This window comes from Cynocephalus volans, chromosome 6, assembly GCF_027409185.1.
Source record: "Cynocephalus volans isolate mCynVol1 chromosome 6, mCynVol1.pri, whole genome shotgun sequence".
NCBI lineage: Eukaryota > Metazoa > Chordata > Mammalia > Dermoptera > Cynocephalidae > Cynocephalus > Cynocephalus volans.
Window position 1 is genome coordinate 90262162 of NC_084465.1, and position 23019 is coordinate 90285180.

The following is a 23019-nucleotide window of genomic DNA, read 5'->3' on the forward strand; positions in this document are numbered from 1 at the left end:
AGGTGATGGAGAAGGGTGGGAATGGAAAGGAAAGTCAAAAGGATGTGGTGATTCTGAGTGCATTATTGAAATGGTTAACTGATGGTGAAGTCCAAGTTAGGTAGGGAAATGAGAGAAGCCATACGAGGGATATAGACTGAGTTAGAAGTTTTACATTTTTTCCTTTTAGTTTTTTTTACTGCCTTTTCTCAGTTTTGATTAGTGTTAGTTATAGCTAAAATAAATATGTAACATACGTTTATTACTTTATACTTTACAAAGATCTTTCATCTGAGTGTTATATTCCCCATCTTACAGATGAGGGAACTGAGGTCCAGAGAAGTGGCTTGCTCAAGTTTATCTGTTAAATATTGGAACTGAAATATGAACCTCATGTAAACTGACATTCAAGATTCGTTCTTTGTCTGTTTGCCTGTTTGATTATCTGAAATTAGTAACAGAGTTGCTAATAAGTTCAATGTGCATTTTCTGAAGTGATAGAATTGAAGTAAAAATACAGGGAATGATTTAGAAACTGCATCTGATGCTGTATCTTTATTGTTAAACTTAACTTTAGTTATAGTAAAATATATGTTGCAGTAAAATATTATATGTCACATTATGTTTGAGTTTTATTGTTCTATTTGTGTTTATGAATTTGACTTGGTCTTAGTTGGAGAAGTATATAAGCATAAGGAATTTATTTACATTTAGATTTAAGCTTAGTACAAATTAAATTACCTTATAGTTAAAATAATTTATAGTAACACTAATGGTCCATGAAGTCTTTCTTTAACTTTAGAAGGACTTTTACAGTTTTCACATTTCAGAGATACTATTCTAGTTGAGGAAATGGGAGTGCAAAGAGATTATGTGATGTGTCCAAAGTCACATAGCTAATTAGTCACATATTGTGGACCAGGCAAACAAAACCTCCCAGCAGGGTACTGTTCTCACTACGTCATGCTGCCAACCAGATAAAACTAAGTTGCCTAGTGTGGAAGGTGGACCTAAACAATTATTTTATGCTTGACTATCTTGTTTCAGACTTTTGTTTCTTTGTTCCTTGTTTCTCCTTTCCTTTTCATATTACTTTTCCTTCTGTTGTTCTCCTTGGTCTCCCTTCTAGTCCTGTCTTATTCCACTCTCTGTTTTAAAAAAAATGTTCTCTGGTTGTAAAAAATCATAATTTTAGAAAATTTGGAAAAATACAGAAAATATTAAAGAGAAAATTAATGTCTTGCATTCCCACTACCCAAATATATTCCTACCTAAAAACAGTGGTTAGCACTGCTAATGTTTTAAGTATTTTCTTCTAGTTTTTTTTTTTTTTTTTTTTTTTTGGGCAGCTGCCAGTTTGGGGATCCAAACCCTTGACCTTGGTGTTAGCAACACCACACTCTAACCAACTGAGCTAACTGGCCAGTCCCCTCAGTCTTTTTTCTAATGCGTATATTTTGAACATAGTTGGCATCATATTGCATGCCTTTTAATGTTTTGAATTTTTCACTTATGATTATCACTACTTTCTCATAAGTAGTTCTGTAACATTTTATTTCATGGAGAAACATTTGGGCTGTTTATGCTCTTTCTGTCTTAGAATCAGCATTGTATCTTCTGTGTGTATATCTAGGCATTTTTGCAGTTATTCATTTTTTTAAAAAGGAAGGAATTTTACTCTTCTGATAACATGATTTTTTAAAACTACATTGTATACAAAAGAAAGAAAATGAATGTTCCTACCCATCTCCAACCTTCCTCAGAGATATCTCGTGTTAAATTTTTCTAGATTTTAAAATTCATAGGGACATTTTATACTTCTTTTTTATAGGCTGAGTTTTTTCACTTAATTGTATTTCTTGGTAATGTTGCTATGCCCATATGTAATCAGCTTAATTATTTTCAGCCCTTTTCCTATTCCAGGTCTTGTGTCTGTCTCCCTTTGCTCCTCTCCCCAAATCAGCCCCTTTGCCCCCATCTCTGTTTTTCTCTCTGCAAGTGCTCTCTCTTTGCACTCTCCCCACCCTAATGTTTCTGTCTCTCTCACTTTCTCTTCAGGGTTCTCCAGGATTTATTAATAATTTTTATTTTTACTAGGTAACCTTCATGTCATTCTGGTCTTCTGTATGTTTCCTCTCAGAATTTCCTTTATGATCAGTACTTTTCATCTAACAAGTTTCTCTAAAATGTTAATCCTGTTGAAAAGGAACACATTTGTGTTTTTCTTTCTTCCATGTCACACTTGTTTAATTTTCCCTCTTATTTTGATGTTGCAGTAATAACAGAAGAATGATTCCCACTACTATTGTAATTCTCCAAACCAAACTATGTGAAATATCTTTTGCTGCAGTTCCTTCCTTAACATAGAAACAGCCTCTAGCTCTACCTCTGGATACAGTTAACTGGATTCAGGTGTGGCTCCTAGAAGCAATATATTTTGACAATAATAGGTTTGATTATTTTCTCCCTTTCTAAGTGTTCCCATGTTCTCCCTGCCATTTTTCAGTGTTTTAAAAGTGCTATTATCAACTCCAAATGTAATAATTTTCTTTATACTTACTACTGGTGAACTAAAAGGCAGATTGTCTTGCATTTCAATGTATCTTGCAGCATTGAAAATCAAGTTCTAGCCAGGTGACTAGGACAATAAGTCAGAGAAAAGCAACCTGTGGTTTGGACTCCTTGTGATTTATTGACTCTCCTAATTAGATTTCTTTATTATTCTTGCAGTGGCCTCCTACATAATTTCCAGATGTCCATCTTCTGTGTTTCTTCCAGTGTGGTCCACTCTAAAATACTTTCATGTGGGAGCTTATATGTACGACATACCCATCCCAAAGGAGCCTGTTCTCCATATCTCAGATTGAGAGACTTCTGTATTTGTCTTTCACATATGCCCGAAATGCCCTTCTTGAAGTGACCTAAGAAAAAGGTTTTGAGCCATAGTTCTATATTTCTGATTTCGTACTGAGAATTGGGTTGTATCTTGCCCTAAGTTCTTGGTGGGCTCAGTTCTCTATATACCTTTTTTTGGTGTTAATGGCCCAGCATAGTACACATGTGACATCTAAAAGTGCAGATACCGGGCTGGCCCGTGGCTCACTCAGGAGAGTGTGGTGCTGATAACACCAAGGCCACGGGTTCGGATCCCATATAGGGATGGCCGCTTGCTCACTGGGTGAGTGTGGTGCTGACAAAACCAAGTCAAGGGTTAAGATCCCCTTACCGGTCATCTTAAAAAAAAAAATAAATAAATTAAAAAAAAAAAATAAAAGTGCAGATACCTATCCACTCTCTGAGATGGGTTGCCTGCACTTAAGCAATCTAGGAAAGCAAAGTATAAGTTACCATTATAGTTACCTACCAGTAAGGAACAGCCTGAGCTATTGTGATTCAGTTACAGAAAACACAGCAAAGCCCAAATCTACTGCTGTATCTCTTATACATACTTTCCTCCCTCCCTTCCTTTCTTCCTTCTCTTTTCCTCTCCCTTCCTTTCCTTTTTTTTCATAAAAAGCACATAACATAAAATTTACCGTCTTAACTATTTTTAAGTGTACATCAGTAGTGTTAACTATATGTACAGATCTTGTTATGCAACAGATTTCTAGCACTCTTTGATTTGAAAAACTAAAACTGAATATACCCATTGAGGAACAACTCCTTTTTCCACCAGCCCCTAGAAACCACCATTCTACTTTCTGTTTCTAAAAGTCTGATTGCTTTAAGTACTTCATATAAGTGGAATAATGCAGTATTTGTCCTTTAAGACTGGCTTATTTCACTAGCATAATGTCCTCAAGGTTTACCCATGTGGTAGCATATGATAAGGTTGAATAACATTTCACTGTATGTATATATCACCTTTTCTTTAGCCATTCATTCCTTGATGGACATTTAGATTGCTTCTATCTGTTGTGACTATTGTGAATAATGCTGCAATGAACATGGGTGTGCAAATATCTCTCTGAGATCCTGTTTTCAGTTCTTTTGGATGTATACCCAAAAGTAGGATTTCTGGGTCATAGATAATTCTATTTTTAATCTTTTGAATCTGCGTATTTTCCATACTGGCTGCATCATTTTACATCCTCACCAACAGTGTGCAAGGGTCCCAATTTCTCTGCATTCTCCCTAACTCTTGTTATTTTCTTTTCTTTACTTTTTTGTTTGATAGTGGGCATCCTGACGGGTGTGAGCTGATGTCTTACTGTGGTTTTGATTTATATTTCCTTGATAATTACTGTTGTTGAGTATGTTTTCATATGCTTGTTGTCCATTTGTATATCTTCTCTGGAGAAACGTCTATATTCAAGTCCTTTGCCCCTTTTAAAATTAGATTATTTGTTTTTCATTGTTGAGTTGTAGAAGTTCTTTTTTTTTTTTTTTTTTTTTTTAAAAGATGACCGGTAAGGGGATCTTAACCCTTGACTTGGTGTTGTCAGCACCACGCTCTCCCAAGTGAGCGAACCGGCCATCCCTATATGGGATCCGAACCCGTGGCATTGGTGTTATCAGCACCGCACTCTCCCGAGTGAGCCACGGGCCGGCCGTAGAAGTTCTTTTTAAAATTAATTATTTTTTAATTGACAGATAAAAATTGTATATATTTATGGTGTACAACATGATGTTTTGATATAAGTATACATTGTGGAATGGCTGAATCAAGTTAATTATAAGTTCATTATATATTCTGCATATTAATCCCTTATCAGCTACATGGAAAATATCATACTGTTTCCCATTCCTTTTCATTCTGTTGATTGTTGCCTTTTGCTGCACAGACGCTTTTCAGTTTGATGTAGTCTCATTTGTCTATTCTTGGTTTTGTTGCTTGTGCTTTTGGTGTCATTTCCAAGAAAGCATTGCCAAATCCAGTGTCATGAAGATTTTTCCCTTTATTTTCCTCTAGAAGTTTCATAGTTTCAGGTCTTATGTTTTAGGTCTTTAATCCATTTTGAGTTAATTTAAGTATATGGTGTAAGGTAAAGATCCACCTTTATTCTTTTGCATTTGGATACCCAGTTTTTCCAAAACCATTTATTGAATAGACTGTCCTTTCCCTATTATGTAGCCTTGGCATACTTGTCAAATATCATTCGACCATATATGTGAAGGTTAATTTCTGGATCCTCTATTCTGTTTCATTGGTCTGTATGCCTGCCTTTATGCCAGTACTGTACTGTTTTGATTAATGTAGCTTTTTGATCTTTTGAAATCAGCAACAGTGAGGCCTCTAAGTTTTTCTTTGTCAAGATTGTTTGGCTATTAGGGTTCTTTGAGATTCAATATGAATTTTATATGTTATTTTCTGTTTCTGCAAAAAATGGCATTGGGACTTTGATAGGGAGGGATTGCATTGAATCTGTAGATCACTTTCTTTTTAAGATTGGCATCTTAACAATATTAAGTCTTCCACTTTATGAATATGGGATATGTTCCCATGTATTGGTATCTTCTTTAATTTCTTTCAGCAATGTTTTTTAGTTTTCAGCATGCAAGTCTTTCATCTCTTGGGTCAAGGTTATTCCTAAGGATTTTATGCATTTTGATGATCCTGTAAATGAAATTATTTTCTTAATTTTCTTTTTGGTTTGTTCATTGTTAGTGTGTGGAAATGCTACTGATTTTTGTGTGTTTTGTACCCTTCAACTTTGCCTCATTCATTCATTCATTCTAACTCTGTGTGTGTCTGTGTGTGTGTGTGTGTGTCCGTGTGTGTGTGTGTCCCCACGTGGAATATTTAGGGTTTTCTACATATAAGATTATGTCATCTGTGAACAGATCACTTTACTTCATTTCCAGTTTGGATGTCTTTTCTTTCTTTCTTTCTTTCTTTTTTTTTTTTTTCTCTTCCCTATTGCTCTGGCTAAAGCTTCCGGTGCTGTGCTTAATAGAAGTGGTGAGAGGGGCATCCTTACCTTGTTTCTGATCTTGGAAAGGTTTTTACTTTTCACTATTGAGTATGATGTTAACTATGGGCTTTTCCTATATGGCCTTTATGATATTGAGGTTAAATCCCACCGGTCATGGTTTGTAATCATTTTAATATGTTATCGAATTTGGTTTGCTAGTATTTTGTTGAAGATTTTTGCATGAACATTCATCAGGGATATTAGTCTGTAGTTGCTTGTGGTGTCTTTGTCTCATTTTGGTATGAGTGTAATAGCCTCATAAAATGAGTTTGGAAATGTTCCTTTCTCTTCAACTTTTTTGAATAGTCTGAAAAGGATTGGTGTAAATTCTTTTAACTGTTTGGTAAAATTCTGTAGACCATCTGGTCCTGGGCTTTTGATTGTTGGGAGGGTTTTGATTACTGATTCAATCTCCTTACTGGTTATAAGTCTGTTCAGATGTTTTGCTTTTTGCTGCATCTTATAAATTTTGGTGTGTTGTGTTTTTGTTTTTATTCGTCTTGATATTTTCTGTTTCCCTTCTGATTTTTTTATTTGACCCATTGGTTTAAGAGTCTGTTTAATTTGGGCTGGCCAGTTAGCTCAGTTGGTTAGAACATGGTGTTGTAACACCAAGGTCAATGGTTTGGATACCCATACTGGCCAGCCACCAAAAAAAAGTTTGTTTAATTTTCCACATATTTGTGAATTTTCCAGTTTTTCTTTTTCTCCTGATTTCTAGTTTCATTTCATTGTGGTTAGAAAAGATACTTGGTATAATTTCAGTCTTCTTAAGTTTGTTAAGACTTTTTTTGTGGCTAATATGTGATCTGTTCTGGAGAATGTTCTGTGTGCACTTGAAGAATGTGTATTCTGCTGTTATCGAGTGAAGTGTTTTGCATATGTCTGTTAGGTCCGGTTGTTCTATAGTGTTCAAGTTCTCTGTTTCCTCATTGATTTCTATCTGGTTGATCTGTCCATTATTAGAATTGGGCTGTTGAATCTCCTACTATTATTGCGTTACTGTTTATTTCTCCCTTCAGTTCTGTCAATGTTTGCTTCATATATTTGGGTGATCTGTTGTTAAATGAATATACATTTATAATTGTTATATCTTCCTGATGAATTGACCCTTTTGTCATTATATAATATCCTTCTTTGTCTTTTGTGATGGTTTTTTAGTAAAAGTCTATTTTATTTGATACACATATGGCTACCTCCCTCTGTTTTGGTTACCACTTGCAAGGGATATTTTTTTCTATCCTTTCACTTTCACCCTATGTATATCCCTTTGTCTAAAGTGAGTCTTTCAAAGACAGCTTATAGTTCTGTTTTATTTTTTAAAATCTATTTAGCCAGTTTGTGTTTTTTGATTGGGGAATTTAATCCATTTACATTTAAATTACTGATAGAGGAGGACTTACTATTGCCATTTTGTTAATTGTTTTTTGTATGACTTTTTAGTTACTTTGTCCCTATTTTCCTCTTCTGCTGCCTTCGTATTTTTTTTTTAATGCTTTGATTCTCATCTTATTTTCTTTTGTGTGTAAACATTTCATAGTTAATAACAATCTATTTAAAACTGATAATAGCTTAATTTCAATTGCATTAAAAAACTTTGTCTTTTTACATCTCCCCTTCACTTTGTTATCAGTGTCACAAGTTACATCTTTTTATATTTTGTAACCTTTAATGTAGTTTTATGGTTGTAGTCATTTTTATGCTTTTATCTTTTAAGTTCTATACCAGAATTAAAAGTCTTAAGTGCACCACCATTGCAGTATTACAGGATTCACTTCTGGTCTATAATGTTTCTGCCGAGAAATCCATGGATAATTTTATGTGAGCTCCTTTGTGTGATGAATCACTTTTCTCTTGCTTCTTTTGGGACTCTCTTTAACTTTTGACAGTTTGATTACAGTAGTTCCCCTTTATTTGGGGTTTCACTTTCCACAGTTTCAGTTACCTGCAGTCAACCACAGTCTGGAAATATTAAATGGAAAATTCCAGAAATAAACAGTTCATAAATTTTAAATTGCATGCTCTTCTGAGTAGTGTGATAAAATCGTCTTATCCCACTCCATCCCACCTGGACCTTGAATCATCTTTTTGTCCAGCATTTTCATGCTGTATATGTTACCTGTTTATTGGTCTGAGTAGACATCTCAGTTATCAGATTGACAGATTACCAGAAGGATGAGTAAAGTACAATTACATATTTTGAGAGAGCACATTCATACAACTTCTATTACAGTATATTGTTATAATTGTTTTATTATTATTATTGTTCATCTCTTACTGTGCCTAATTAATTATTATAGGTAGTATGTATAGCAAAGAACATAGTGAATGTAGGGTTTGGTACTATTCATGGTTCTAGGCATTCATTGGGGAGTCTTGGATAATATTCCCCCATGGATAAGGGGGGTACTACTGTAATAATGTGTCTTAAGTGTAGGCTTATTTGGGTATATCTTAGTTGAATTCATTTGAGCTTCTTGAATTTGGATGTCCATTTCCTTTTTCACATTTGGGAAGTATTTGGCTGCTTCTGCAAATAAGCTCTCTGCTCCTTTCTCACTCTCTTCTCTTTTTGGATCTTTCAGTGCATATATAGATCTGCTTGTTGGTATCCCATAAGCCATTTAAGCTTCACTTTTCTTCATTTTTTTCTTTTTGTTCCTCTGACTTATTAATTTCAAATGACCTGTCTGGTTTGCTGATTCTTTATGCTGTTTGATTAAGTCAGCTGTTGAACCCCTCTTGTGAATTTTTCAAATCATTTATTCTTAAGCTCTAGAATTTCTGTTCTTTTTAGATTCTTTTCTTAATTTCTTTCTAACTTTTTTTTGTTTTGTTCTTGGTTCTTTTAGTTTCTGTCTTTGTTGGTATTCTCATTTTACTCATGTGTTTTCCTGATTTTGTTTATTTGGTTATCTGTGTTCTCTTGTGCACTGAACTTTTTTTTTTTTTTTTGTCGTTTTTTCGTGACCGGCACTCAGCCAGTGAGTGCACCGGTCATTCCTATATAGGATCCGAACCCGCGGCGGGAGCGTCGCCGCGCTCCCAGCACAGCACTCTACCGAGTGCGCCATGGGCTCGGCCCTGTGCACTGAACTTTTTAAAGATTATTTTGAATTCTTTGATCTTCGTTTCTTTAGGGTTGGTTTCTGAAATTTATTTTGTTGCTTTGATTAGGCCATATTTCCCTGTTTTTTCATTTGCCTTGCTGTTTTTTTGCTGTTTTTTGCTGTTTTGTGCATTTGATAAAACAGCCTTTACTCTCTCAGCCTTCACTGACTGGCTTTGTACAGGGTAGACCTTCACCAAACAGCCAGGTTAGAGATTCTGGGGCTCCCTTATGCCTTTTATGGGGATATGTCTTCTCCGGGCTTTTGTATGTAATTTGTCAGTTATGGAGACTGGCTGATTCCTCTTTCAAGAGCTTGTACTCTGTTGCACCCTCTGATGTCCATCTTTGGTACTGCAGGTTCTCTGGTGATGAAAAAAGCTGTTGAGTAGTCCTTTGTTCTCCTCAGTCCCTAGGTAACCAAAGTATGCTGTTTCTATAAGCACTCTGAATCAGGCAAGACAAAACCTGGCCTTTGAACAGTCCACCTAAAAGCCAGAATGTTGGATGCATATTCCACTCTTTTCTTTTCCTCCCTAGGGAGAATCTGTGAACTAGGCTCTTCTTCCTGATCCTGCTGAGTTGTGCTGGCTTGGAGGAAGGGCTATTGGGGATTGTTATGAAATGGCTTTTCTGGCCCTTTTCAATGCAGCTGTTCTTGACTTTGAGCCTGTCTGGGGTACTGCAACTTTTTAATTGGTTTTTGGAGGTCTCACAAATGCTTTTTGCACTGTATATTGTTAAATTGGTGTTTGGGGGGGAACAAGTTTGAAGGCTACCATTTCTGCCATCTTGCTGATGTCGCTCCCTTTTACATACTTTTTTTATCTGGTAAAAGATCTCATTTCTCCCATTTTATGTTTTTCTTCTCATGGGTAACAGTTATGGACAGAGCTTTCTCTCCTTTCCTTACTCTTTTCTGTCCTTTTTCAACTGTACTGTACTTTTTTTTTTTTTTTTTTTTAACGAATTATATAGTTATATAGTCAGTGTTGGAAGGAAGGTATAGTTTCAGAAAGTATGAAGAGTCTTTTATATCCTGTCAGGAGAGGAGTGTGTAATGTCTTGATGGTTAAGAGCTTGAACTTTGGTTTCAAGTTCTTGTTTCCTAATTTGTAAAATAAGAGTAATAATAATAAGCCAAAATAAACACTCCCTGAATTGTATCTGTTACTGCTACTCCCAGTGCTACTTGAGTCAGATATCACCTTTAATTGTAAAGTTAGCAGTTTTGTGTTAGCCATCACAAATAAATAGCACACTCAGCACCTCTCTTGATCACTTGGGCCAGGTGTAGAAACTTTTCTCTTAGGGACATTTTTTTTCTCAAGAAAAATGTAGCTCTTGATAGTATTTTTTCTTTCTTTTTTTTTTTTTTGTTGTTTTTTCGTGACCGGCACTCAGCCAGTGAGTGCACTGGTCAGTCCTATATAGGATCCGAACCCGCGGCGGGAGCGTTGCCGCGCTCCCAGCGCAGCACTCTACCAAGTGCGCCACGGGCTCGGCCCGATAGTATTTTTTCAATAGCAGTATATAGAGAAGGACAAAGAATGCAAGATATTATTTGTACCAGACATATCTGTTGGGGGAAGAACTTCAGATGAACTCCTTAAGCATTGGGGGATATGGAATGAGGGACAGAATATCTTAGAGTCAAGATCACTGTCCCAAATAGGCTGTGTGTCCTTGGCTATTAATGAGCAGTACCATTTAATGAGCAGTACCATTTAATGAGCACTTATGTGCTAGGCAGGCACCATGCTAAATACAGGGATGATCTTTTTTAACACAGACACACCTTGTGAGATTATTGCCATTATCTCTATTTTAAAGAGGAAGAAATAGGAATAAATAACTTGTCCAAAGTCATGCAGCTAGTAAGTGATCTTTTCTGGCAATCTGACCCCACACCCTATACTCTTAATCACTGCAATATACTACCCTTGCAGTAACTACCATTTATGGAGTGCTCACCATTGGTCAGGTACTTTGCAAAGTGCTGCTTTTAGGTTCACCATCTAATTTAATCCTTCCAACCACTCTCAGAGAAAAAAATCTGAGGCTCAGACAGGTGAGGTAAATCACTTGTTCATTGATTCCTCAAGCTTCTCCTCTGTAAAGAGATGATTATGTCAAATGTTTTGGACCCTGACACACAGAAATAAATTCTGTGATTCGCCCCAGCAAAGTTGCATGCAAATACACCTAAAACAAATTTTCATGAAAGCAGCGCTTAACCTTAATGTACTTTCATACTATTCCATATAATTCAAAAATAAATACTAGTCATGAACCACTAAGTTGATTTTATCACGTCCTACTGGCGTGTAACCTGCAGTTTCCGCCATTACTTTGGAGACTAAAGGTGGCTAAGGTTCTTCCAGCTTCAGTATTCTGTTTGCAATCTGAGACCAATTAGTATCTTAGAACACACATAATATAATCCTGTGACTGATGCAAAATTTCTTGTATTATTACTAGCAAATGGATATCTAGTACCTGTTTTAAACACCTCTGATGTTCAGTCTTAGAATATTAGATGGACATGGTACAATCTGGAAAATACAGATTGAGATATATAATGTATATATTCATGTTGTAAGTTGAAAATGTCTTAGCAATAGATGAGACATAGGTGGTCTATTTGTACCAAAGGCCCTTTTGCAAAATTTGCGAATTGGCTGCAGACAAGACTTGCCAAAGGTGAAAGATTAGTGAATTTAGTGGTGGATTTAAGGGAGAGTGGGAGTATCTGAGTAAAACAAAAAAAATCACTTAAATTGAGGTATAAATTATTATGATGGGTGTTCAAAAACTTCACAGAAAGATTCGTATTGTTGTTCAATCCCATATTTCCACAAACTTTCTGAAATACCTTCATAAGTTTTAAAAAACTCACTGTGTTTAGTGAAGTTAAATTTTAAGCAAAACAAAAGTTTTCATATTTAATTGTATGCATACTTAGATTATCCTAGAGAAATTGGATAGCAAATTGCATTTTAATACATAGTAGAAACTCTGCTATTCAGTTTTTGTAGATTTTTATAGCATTAGGCTATAGTTTAATAAAAATATAATTATACTTGCTTGTTAAAATACTCATGGTTTGTAAACATTAAATGCATGTATTAATTTTAGGGTATAATTTAAAAAATATGCTACAAGATATCAGGGCAACGTTAACCTATTTACTTGTTACCCTCCCCGCTGCCCTCACTTTTGTTATTTTTCCTTTAGGTCGGATGGAGTACTGCTCGTGATTATTATACATTTTTATGGTCCCCTATGCCTGAACATTATGTAGAAGGATCAACAGTCAATTGTGTGCTAGCATTTCAAGGTAAGAACTGAAAATGGCAGAACATGATGAAACTAGATTTCTTATTGACATTAAAGATGTTATATTGCATTGTAATTATCTGTTTAAGGCATGTCCAAGGTACCAAAGTTGAATTAATTAGTGTCTTTGTTTAGCAAAAGTCATAAGAATGTAAATATCTAATGTAGGCCACGTGATATTTTATGTAGACATTTAAGTTGTTTGTTATCTTAGTTTTCATTGAATAGAGTGGGTTTCTTTCTAGATCTATACTTTTGGTGATTATTTTTTTTTCTAATGAGAAGATACTATTATTGATATTAGAATAAGGTAGCAAGTTAGAGGTGAAGAAAATAATCCAGGTGAAAACCACAAAGATGATTAACAGGATTTATAGAGTAGTTATATTAATTCTGTCATGTGAAAGTTCCTATAAAACGGATGTAAATGAGTAATATAAAATTCATTCTTAATTTCGCGTTATAGACACATTTAAAAGATATTTTTAGGTAATTCTGACATATGCTGCAACATGGTTGAACCTTAAGGACATTATGCTAAGTCAAATAAGCCAGTCACAGAAAGACAAATGCTGTATGATTCTACTTATATGAGGCACTTAGAATAGGCACACTCAGAGACAGAAAGTAGAATGGTGGTTGCCAGGGACTTGGGGAAGGGAAGAATGGGGTATTTTTGTTTAATGAGTCTAGAGTTTCAGTTTTGCAAGATGAAAAGAGTTCTGGAGATGGATGGTGGTTATGGTTACACAACAGTATAAATGTACTTGTACTCAATAACCCTAAATGTACTTGTATTCAATAACACTAATCTGTATACTTTAAAATGGTTTAGTAAATTTTATGTGTTTTTTTGCCACAGTAAAAAAAAATTGAGAAAAATACTCTTGTTCAGAAATCTAGTACAGAATTTGCTGCAGAGAGATTTTGTATTACAGTTGTACTGACTTTGGGTTGTATTAAAGCAAATTCTTAATTTTGTGTATGCCATGGATTCTTTTTAATCTGGTGAAGTTTATAGACTCTGTCTCAGAATAATATTTTAGTGTATATAAAATAGAATGCATAGAATTGCAAAGAAAACCAATTATATTGAAATAGTTATTAAAATATTGTAGTAATAAGTTTGTGGTATATTAATATATGCTCTTCAAAATCTGTGTGTTAACAAGATGTACTGGAAGATTTGATAACTGCCATAGTTTCAAAGTAAGATAGCATTGAGATACCTGTAACAATTGTAACATGATATTAACATATAAATGATTACTGTTAGTGACAAAAATCAAAAGTACTGGTAATATATGTGGCTTGTTGCTACATTAATAATAAAGAACATGCTAAAATTTTAGTAAGATGTTAGTAAAAATAACAATATTATTTTTTAATTGAAGTTGATGGATAACCTGAATTCTTTTTATCCTTCAACCCCAGGTTAAACACCCCTGAGAAGGCTCTTTGCTCCTTAAGACTTTATTTACCTCTTTATTTAAAAAAAAAATTCTAGGACTTTATTATTTTCCTCTGGGACTGCTATTAATAGTTAAGGGTTTTTTTTCTGGGTTCCTCCTATCTCTGAGCATTTGGCTCTATTAAAATTTTTTTTTATTCTAGCAGAAAGAAGTATACATCGTATCAATCATTTACTTTAAAAAATGTGTTCAAGATTATAAGATGAATGATTAAAATAAAGTTTATTGTTTCACACATTTTAATGAAATTTTAAAATCTTGTAAGTCTTTAAAATCAAACCCCAAATCATCTCTCCCTTATCTGATCTGGTTTACTTTCTTCAAAATGTTGAAATTTAATTGAATTTTATGCCAACCAAACTAAAAGAAAGCATCTAAAATAAAAAACTAATGAAATATTCATTTAATGTAAATACTTAGCACACAATGCTTATTTAAGAAAAGAACCAATGAACCAAAGACAGTTTGAATTTGGGATAAACGTTACTAGTATTTATTTTAGAAAAATTGTTATAATGATACCCCTCCTTATGTTTTAGTCATTTTTTGTTATAGTTATTGAGAGAGGATCAGCCTGTTCTAAGTACAGCATAACTTGGAGCCTATGCATATAGCTTTAGTTCAGTGCTTTCCAAATTTGACTGTACTTAGGATAACTTGTGCGTTTCAAGACATTTAGATGTTTATGGCCCATCTTAGAGATTGTGATTTAATTCGTCTGGGTTGTGGCCTGGGTTTTGGAATTTTAAAAGATCAACAGGTGATTCTGATATGTAGAAGTTTGGGGACCACTAGCATATAGTAGGTGAGTTTTCAACAAATATTGTTAACATTATCTAATTGACATGGTCTTATGTAAATTAAAGTATGCTTCAATTGGTTAGGGTGTGTTGCTGATAACACCAAGGTTCAGGGTTTGATTCCTGTACTGGCAAGCAAAAAAAAAAAAATTGTGCTGTTTTATGTCAGGCAATATCTGACTTGGATTTTGGTGACATATACAAAGGAGACTTTTAAAATAACTAGGTTCAGATTAATCAGCTTCAGATGGTTTAATTTTTAAAAAATTAATAGACTTTATATTTTTGGAGCAGTTTTAGGTTTATAGGAAGAATTGAGCGAAAAGTATGCAGTTTCCTTATAACCCCTTACCCCACCCCTCCCTGGTTTCACTTACTTTTAACATCTTGCATTAGTGTGATACATTCGTTACAATTGATGAACCAATATTTATACATTATTTTTAGCTAAGTTCATGGTTTACATTAGGATTCACTTTTTGTGATGTGCTTTTTGTGGATTTTGACAAATGTGTAGACACATATCCACTGTTGCAGTATCATACAGAATAATAGTTTCAGTGCCCCCAAAATCACCTGTGCTCCCTCCACCTATTCATCTCTACTTCCCTGTCCCCATACTCCTGGCAACCACTGATGTTTTTACTGTCTTCATAGTTCTGCTCTTTACAAAATGTCATATGATTGGAATCGTATAGTATGTAGCCTTTTCAGATTGGCTTCTTTCATTTAGCAATACACATCTAAAATTTCCCCATGTTTTTTTGTAGCATAATAGCTCAAAAAAGAGGTGTTTTTTCTTGCTGATTAACATTCCATTGTATGAATGTATCACAGTTTGTTTATCCATTCATCTTCTGAAGGACATCTTGGTTGCTTCCAAGTTTTGGCAGTTATGAATAAAGCTTCTGTAAACATTCTTGTGTAGGTTTTTGTGTAGATGTAAATTTTTAGCTCATTTGGGTAAATACCAAGGAGTTTGATTACTGGATTGTATGGTAAGACTATGTTTAATTTTATAAGAGAATTGTATGCTTAATTTTGTTTACAGACTGTCTTATACAGTGGCTGTACTGTTTTGCATTCCCACCAGCAGTGAATGAGAGTTCCTGTTGCTGTATATTCTCACCAGCATTTGGTGTTGTCAGTGTTGTGGACTTTGGTGGTCTGCATTTTAACAAAACTTCTTTATTTTATTATGAGTTTTGTATATGTTTGCTCTAAATATTAGTTGGCAGTGTGACTGCATGGAGCTTGCATATATGAAAAATATTTCCTTATGTTCTATGTCAAAAACCAAATATTCAGGGGATAAAATTTGTAGTGTAATATGGGCAGAGATTTAGGTTCTCATAGATGTTTATGGGTAAAGAAACATTATAAATTATATATGTAGTTAATCTTTTAATACATAGCCTTTTAAAATAATCAAATTTAAGTATGTATATTGGAAATGATTTTATCTTTAAAAGTATTTTCTTAAATGTTGTGGGTTTATTTTTAGTCATTTTTATTGTGATTGTTTTTTCTCTTAAGAAATAACTTACTGAATTTCTTATGGTGACTAATACATTTGTTTATTAGTGACTGGGGAAGTAGTTTAAAAGTGGTAAAAGAAAAGAAAGAGAAGAGCATCCAGTTTATTCTGTTTATGCTTTAAAAGTGTTTTTATGGGAGCTAAGCATAAATGCAGTAAGTTTTGCAAGTTTTTTGAAAATTTATTAATATTAATTTTTATTTTGAATTTTGAAATCCATAAATAAAAGCTTCTGCCTGCTTAGAACTTTTTTGTTTGTTTGTTGCAGAAGGAAGTCAAGGTAGAGACACAGAAAACTTAGTCATAGAAGATTAAAGCTAGAAGGGCTTTTAAGCACAATCTAAATCATGTCCCTCATTTCGTGGATGAATCATGAGAGTCCTAAAATGTGAAGCTCAAAACAACCAACAGAAAATACCTAAATGCAATTGTTTTTCTAAATAGATTCTTATTTTTATATTATAATTTTAACTGAGTGCTAATGTCACAGGCTGTAAAATTTGACTCAGTTTGATTTTTACTTTTTCCTATTTTATTTTCAGTGTTACTAATTTGAGAACAATTTTTCTGGATGGATAGCTTTAAATTGCAGCTCTGAATAATTACATCTATCTCAATTGGTATTTGAACTATTTATTTTAGTAGATTATTTTAGTGAGATTTTTGTTTTTTAAAGAAACAGTACTTGAATATCTAGGTTGTAGAATTTCTAACATCACGATACCAGAGCTGATTGATCAGACTATATTTTTGTTTTCTATTTGAGCTTTTAAAATAAGTGGCCTTTTTTTTTTGCAGCTGGCCGGTACAGTGATCAAACCCTGGACCTTGGTGTTATCAGCACCACACTCTAACCAACTGAGCTAATCGGCCAGCCAAAATAATGTTAGATGTAAAGAAAACTTGGAAAAATAGTAACACAGAATTTCAATATACCCTTTGTCCAGCTTCCCATAATGTTAACATCTTGCATGCCCATAGGACATTTATTTAAAAAGCCAGGAATTTAACATTGGTGCTGTGCTATTGACTTTAGATTTGTGGTATTTCCACTGATGTTGTTTTTACCGTTCTCGGAATTGGTCCCGAACCCCACATTGTTTTAGTTGTCTTAGTCTCGTTAGTGTGTCCTTATCTTCATGACCTTTACTTTTTAAGAGTATTGTTTAGTTTTGTGGTTTTTTTTTGGTAGCATGTCTCTCATTTTGGGTTTGTTTGATGTTTTCTCATGATTAGATTGTGGTTACACATTTTCAGGAATATTGCAATAGAAGTGATGTTGTATCTTTCTCAGTGCTTTATATCAGGGAGTACTTGATGTCCATATATCTTATTACTGGGGAGTGCTTGATGTCCATATATCTTATTACTGGTGCTATTAATCTTGATCACTTGGTTAAGGTATTTAATGTTGTCTGGGTTTTGCCACTGTAAATAAAGTTAGTATTTTTCCATTTGTAATTGATGAATATTATGTGGGAGCAATCTTGTTTCTCCTTAAATTTTCAGTCACTAGTTTTAGTATCTCTCAATGTATCTTTTGTGCAGTAATTATGATCGCAATGTTTGCCTAATGATGCTCATGACTTGTACCTTAATTAGTTGGAATTAGTGTTAGGAAGAGTTACACCCTTCTCCATGGACTCAGTATTTTCTTCTATGAGATAAAGCCTATTATTTTTTTGTTGCCCAAACTATTCTGGCTTTGATCTTTGGGAGGTTATTCAGGTAGGCTCCTGTATATTTTGACCCTACCCTTACCACTACCATGCCTTCCAATTCTTTTTTGAAGGCTTCTTCTTTGCTTTTAAGAACTACAAGAAGTTCTTGGCTTATCTTGTGTATTCTCTTCTCCTCTTCCCTGTTTCTAAGTAGAAAAGCCAGCTATGTTTTAAAGAATAAAATCAGATGAAGTAGGTATCATAATAATGAGTCTGAAAATTTCAAGACATGAAAGGCATAGTGATTACAGATTTTTGAGTAGATATTAATAGCGTGTATGTATTCATCTTATTATATTCATTTCATATTCATTCATTCAGTTACTGAATATGTCATTTCTACAGATCATTTTGGGGGATTATAAAATTTATATATATACACACACGAACATAGACACATACATACATACATACACACAAAAATAAATCTGCTCTCAGCATCTGCCCTCAGTGTTTTTGAGGTCTGATATAGGATGTAAAGTATGTACACAGTGAATAGTAATACAGAGTATGCTGTGGAGGGTTTTTTGTTTTTTTTTAAATGTAGAAAATACTGTGAGTTTTGGAGAGGAAGTAAAGATTAATTTTGAATTAGGATAATCTGGCAAAATTTTAAAGAGAGGGTAACAATTGAAGAAAGAAGGGAACAAGTATTGAACACCTGTTATTTGTCAGATAGTAGGCTAGATGGTATTAATACATTATCTGTAGATACTTGGGAATTCTGAGATAGATGGCTTCATATCTTTTTTTTACAGATAAGAACCTGCGGCTCAGGGAGGTGTTAAGTAAATAATAGCTGTAGAGCTGGAATTCCCAAATAGATCTGTGTGGTTCCAAAGCTTATTTTTGTTGCATTGCACCAGTGGACCTCATCCTTTTTTCTGCCTTTACCCAGTTCACATGTACAGCATATTTCTTTAGTTAATATCTCCCTTTTGCATGTAATGAAAGTCAAGTTGGAGGGAAGATTTCTTTAAATACTCCCATCCCTATCCCCAATCCTCAGATTTTTGTACTGGTTCTTCCCTTCCTTCTCCTCCAGTCTCCTCGGTATTTGTGTGGGATTGCTTCTAGGAATTCCCGTGGATACCAAAATCCGATGATGTTCAAGTCCCTGATATAAAATGGCGTAACGTATTTGTGTGTAACTTATACACATCCTTCTGTATATGTAAAGCCATCTCTAGATGACTTAAAATATCTAATACAATGTGAATATTATATAAGTAGTTCTTATACTGTATTGCTTAGGGAATAATGACAAGAAAACTACACGTTCGGTATAGATGAGATTTTTTTTTCAACTACATATTTTCAATCCTTGGTTGGTTGAATCCACGGATGTGGAACCCATGGTTATGGAGAGCTGACTGTATGTACTTACCTCTCCCAGATGAGTTGGTATTGACCTAGTGAAAAAATGAGGAAAGAATATTCTAGCAGTATAAGCTTAGATCTAAGAGAAAAAAATTTTAGGTATGTTTGAAGATGAAGAAAGAGTCTAGATTTGATAATTTGTGAAAGATAGGAGGAAAGACATATCCCAGATATGTGTTAAGAACAGTGTGAGGAATGAGAGAGAGCAAGTATTGTTAAATTGAAACATGAAGTTTAATAATTATTTTTTTGTTTGACAACTTCTTAGGATATTATCTTCCAAATGATGATGGAGAATTTTATCAGTTCTGTTATGTCACCCATAAGGGTGAAATTCGTGGAGCAAGTACACCTTTCCAGTTTCGAGCTTCTTCTCCAGTTGAAGAGTTGCTTACTATGGAAGACGAAGGAAATTCTGACATGTTGGTGGTGACCACAAAAGCTGGCCTTCTTGAGGTTGGTATCAACAGTGAGATAATGATTCATTGATAATTTTAGGTATAGAGTTCATGTTGATTGGCATTTTAAGAATTTTAGGTCATGCAGGACTATGCACAAAAGTCAAATACTCTTTAATAACTGAAATAATAAACCTAGAGTGTCTTTTTTGAAATACTTAAAAAAATGTTTTGGTCATAATTATGTTATTGGTTCTACTGTGGCAGGGACTTTCCCCAGGGCTCACTAGTATTTTGTGTGTAGTAAGTAATGCAGTAATACTTATTGAGAGAATTTAGACCTAAAATATTTCTTATGTTCCCTTGCCCTAACCTTTTTTTGTGGTGGCCTAATCCGTTGACTGTAGAATAGTACAGATTTGGGGGATGAAGTTGGTTGGGAGATTGATGTAAAACAATAAATCTAACTGTAATTGGATGTGAACTTTATTTAACTACACCATGAGCTTGTTCTTTCTCAAGTGTGGCTGTGAATAAGAGAAGCATCCTAATCTCTTAATTTAGGTTGAGCATTTTTAGAAACATTCTTTTCTTTATTCATCTGGTCAAATGAATAAACCTAGATTAACCATAATTTTGAAAGAAAAGGTGAAAATCTTTGTACTATTTTTTTCTTTAATTGAATATTATTGAGTCATGGCATTTGGCTCCACTATAAATTTACTGTGTAGATGGTCTAATCATATTTTATGTCTTAATTTTTAGTGGTCATTGAAAGAGAGAATACAACAGCATTCTTTTCTCATTTCACGATCCCAATTCCCAATATCTTTAACTTACACCTAAAAAAAAAACTAGAATATTATATTTGAGTTATTGTGATTAATTGTATATAGTCTTCTCTATTGTAATAATAAGAAAAATAGCTTTTTAAATTGGTTCAGTGTACATTTTTGGTTAATTTACACACATATTTTGTCTGTTGCGGTCATTCCTTTTTCTTTATAGTCAGATGGATTTTTTTAAACACATAAATATTTTATGCCTCTGATTTTACTTTAATTACTTTCATGAAGTAAGACTAGAGAAAAAAAGACAAGAGGTTATAGATACAATTCTTTTATTACACAAACTAGAAGTTTAGAAGGAACCAATTGCTTTTTATTGTGAATTCTCTCATGTCTTTCCTTTCCCTTTCCAAAAATTCCTCTCTTATCTTAAATACAGAAATGTAACTTTTATAGGGTGACTGAAACATTTTGTGGTGACAACTGCCTGATGATCAAGGTTTTTAGCCTGGTATTTGAATACTATGTCAAAGATGCTGAAACAAGCCCAACTCTTAAGAAGAATGCAGTTAGTATTTATACTGCAGATTTTTGAGTACTTGTTAGACCACCCTGATTTCAGGGCTTTTAACAGAAAAATGATGAGCATTTCGGCATCCACATCTCTCTCGTGCTTTTTCCTGCAAGTAAATCCGGACATAGAACAATCTATTTCACTTTTACCTATTCCACAAGGAGTACTTTATAAAGAAAATGTAAATTGCTCTCTTAGTAAATATTTCTGAGATAAGATGTTTTTATTTTCTGACCAAGTTTTTGGTATCTTTTAAATATCCACATTTATTAAAATCTTTAATGATTTTATCTAAAACTGCACAAAATTAGTACTAATGTGAGACATTATCTGGGGCCCTGTTGAAATTAAAAGTGATTAATGAAACAGTCTTGCAGTGCATGAACTTTGATTGGATAGTAGATTTATAAAAAGATGTTTTGGGGATAGTGGGGAATATCTGACTATGGATGATCTACTGGGTGACATAAAATTATTCTTAATTTTCTTAGCTACAATAACAGTAGTGGTTGAAAAGGAGACTGTCCTTATTAGGAGTTGCTTGCTCTGAAGTACTTAGGGGTGAAATGTCTGCAATTTCATTTCAGACTGTTTAGCAAGGAAAAAAAATTGCATAAATCAACTTAAGTGAAGTATATAAAGGGTGATAAGGTAAACATGGCAAAATATCAGTAATTAGTGAATTTATTGAATGTCTTTTATTGCAATATACCTCATCATTTAAAAAAACTACGTAAGGTAGAAAAAGTTCATTGATTAAATAAACTTTTCCCTTTTGAGAGTTTTTCCTCTTGGCATTTTCATTTGGTTTGTTGGAGCAGGTAAAAGGGTTATTCTAAAAGTTTTCTACTATTCAACTTTCATAAGAGCCATTTTAGAGTTTAATCAGTTTGATTCCGTGATTCTGTGACCCTGGAAAACTAATTTAGGGTGTATTGCGGAAAAACATTTTATTTTAGTAGCTAAATGTATGGTGCCTCCTTTGCAAAGACTTCTCTCTGAATCTCCCTTCTTCCCTGGTTAGCATCAAGGACTTTATGCTGTAAGAGAAATATTACTGTTTTATTTACTACTATTTTAGGTCCCTTAATTTAGTAACTTTTTAGAATGTTGGAGTTTAGATTTTCCTGAACTGAGTAACTGTTAGTATTCCCATAAGAATTAATTATATTGTTAATGTATTGTTATAGTCTGCATTTTTGTCCTAAAATTTGCATTTTTACTTATGAAAATTGTTTTAATTTAGCCAAGTCAAAGCCATTGTATATATTGAAACTGTTTATTTCTTGGTAACTTATTTAAAGAACCAGAACTTTGAGTAGTGAGTCTATAGAAGAAGGCCTTATGTAACACATAAGTAACTTCTAAATAGACTCAAAGGTTTGCATTCAAGAAGAGGTACAAATTTTCCTCTTGAAATATTTGATTACTAATGGGAATAAGAAAGCCCCATAATTAATTAACTTGTGAAACCTAATGTCATATTTTTAGTACTGATTTGAAAAGTGATTAGCTGGTAGCTTCATAATTAAATTTCACTCATTTCACCTTTTAAAAATATTTTCCTTTTTGCCTAACCAAAAGAAGTTTTAAATTTATGATTCATGAATTTTTCTAACTGAAGGCTAAAAAAGAGGCTGATTGATATGAAGTAGGTAGAATGTAAAAGTTCTTTCAGTGACTTTCTTCATTATATTTTTGAAATTGAAAACTAAATTTGTAATAACATATTTTAGGATTAAGAAAAAAAACAATTTATTTGAGTTTTTTGTTTTACAGTTAAAAATTGAGAAAACCATGAAAGAAAAAGAAGAGCTGTTAAAGTTAATTGCCATTCTGGAAAAAGAAACAGCTCAACTTCGAGAGCAAGTTGGAAGAATGGAAAGAGAACTTAACCATGAGAAAGAAAGATGTGACCAACTGCAAGCAGAGCAAAAGGTTGGTTGTGTATTATGTAAGTGATAGGAGTTGACAGTATGTTGCCTGAAAGCCACCTTTTTCAGGAAC

At 33.7% G+C, this 23019-nt stretch overlaps 1 protein-coding gene across 2 annotated transcripts in view; it reads left to right on the top strand.

Moving 5' to 3' along the window:
* Positions 1 to 23019, top strand: part of TAX1BP1 (Tax1 binding protein 1) — an 80584-nt gene that overhangs the window by 11355 nt on the left and 46210 nt on the right. For both annotated transcript variants that reach the window (XM_063099551.1, XM_063099552.1), the window contains exons 3-5: positions 12241 to 12343; positions 19521 to 19708; positions 22792 to 22950. In XM_063099551.1, coding sequence (XP_062955621.1) covers positions 12241 to 12343; positions 19521 to 19708; positions 22792 to 22950 — 450 coding nt within the window. The remainder of the gene's footprint in view (positions 1 to 12240; positions 12344 to 19520; positions 19709 to 22791; positions 22951 to 23019) is intronic.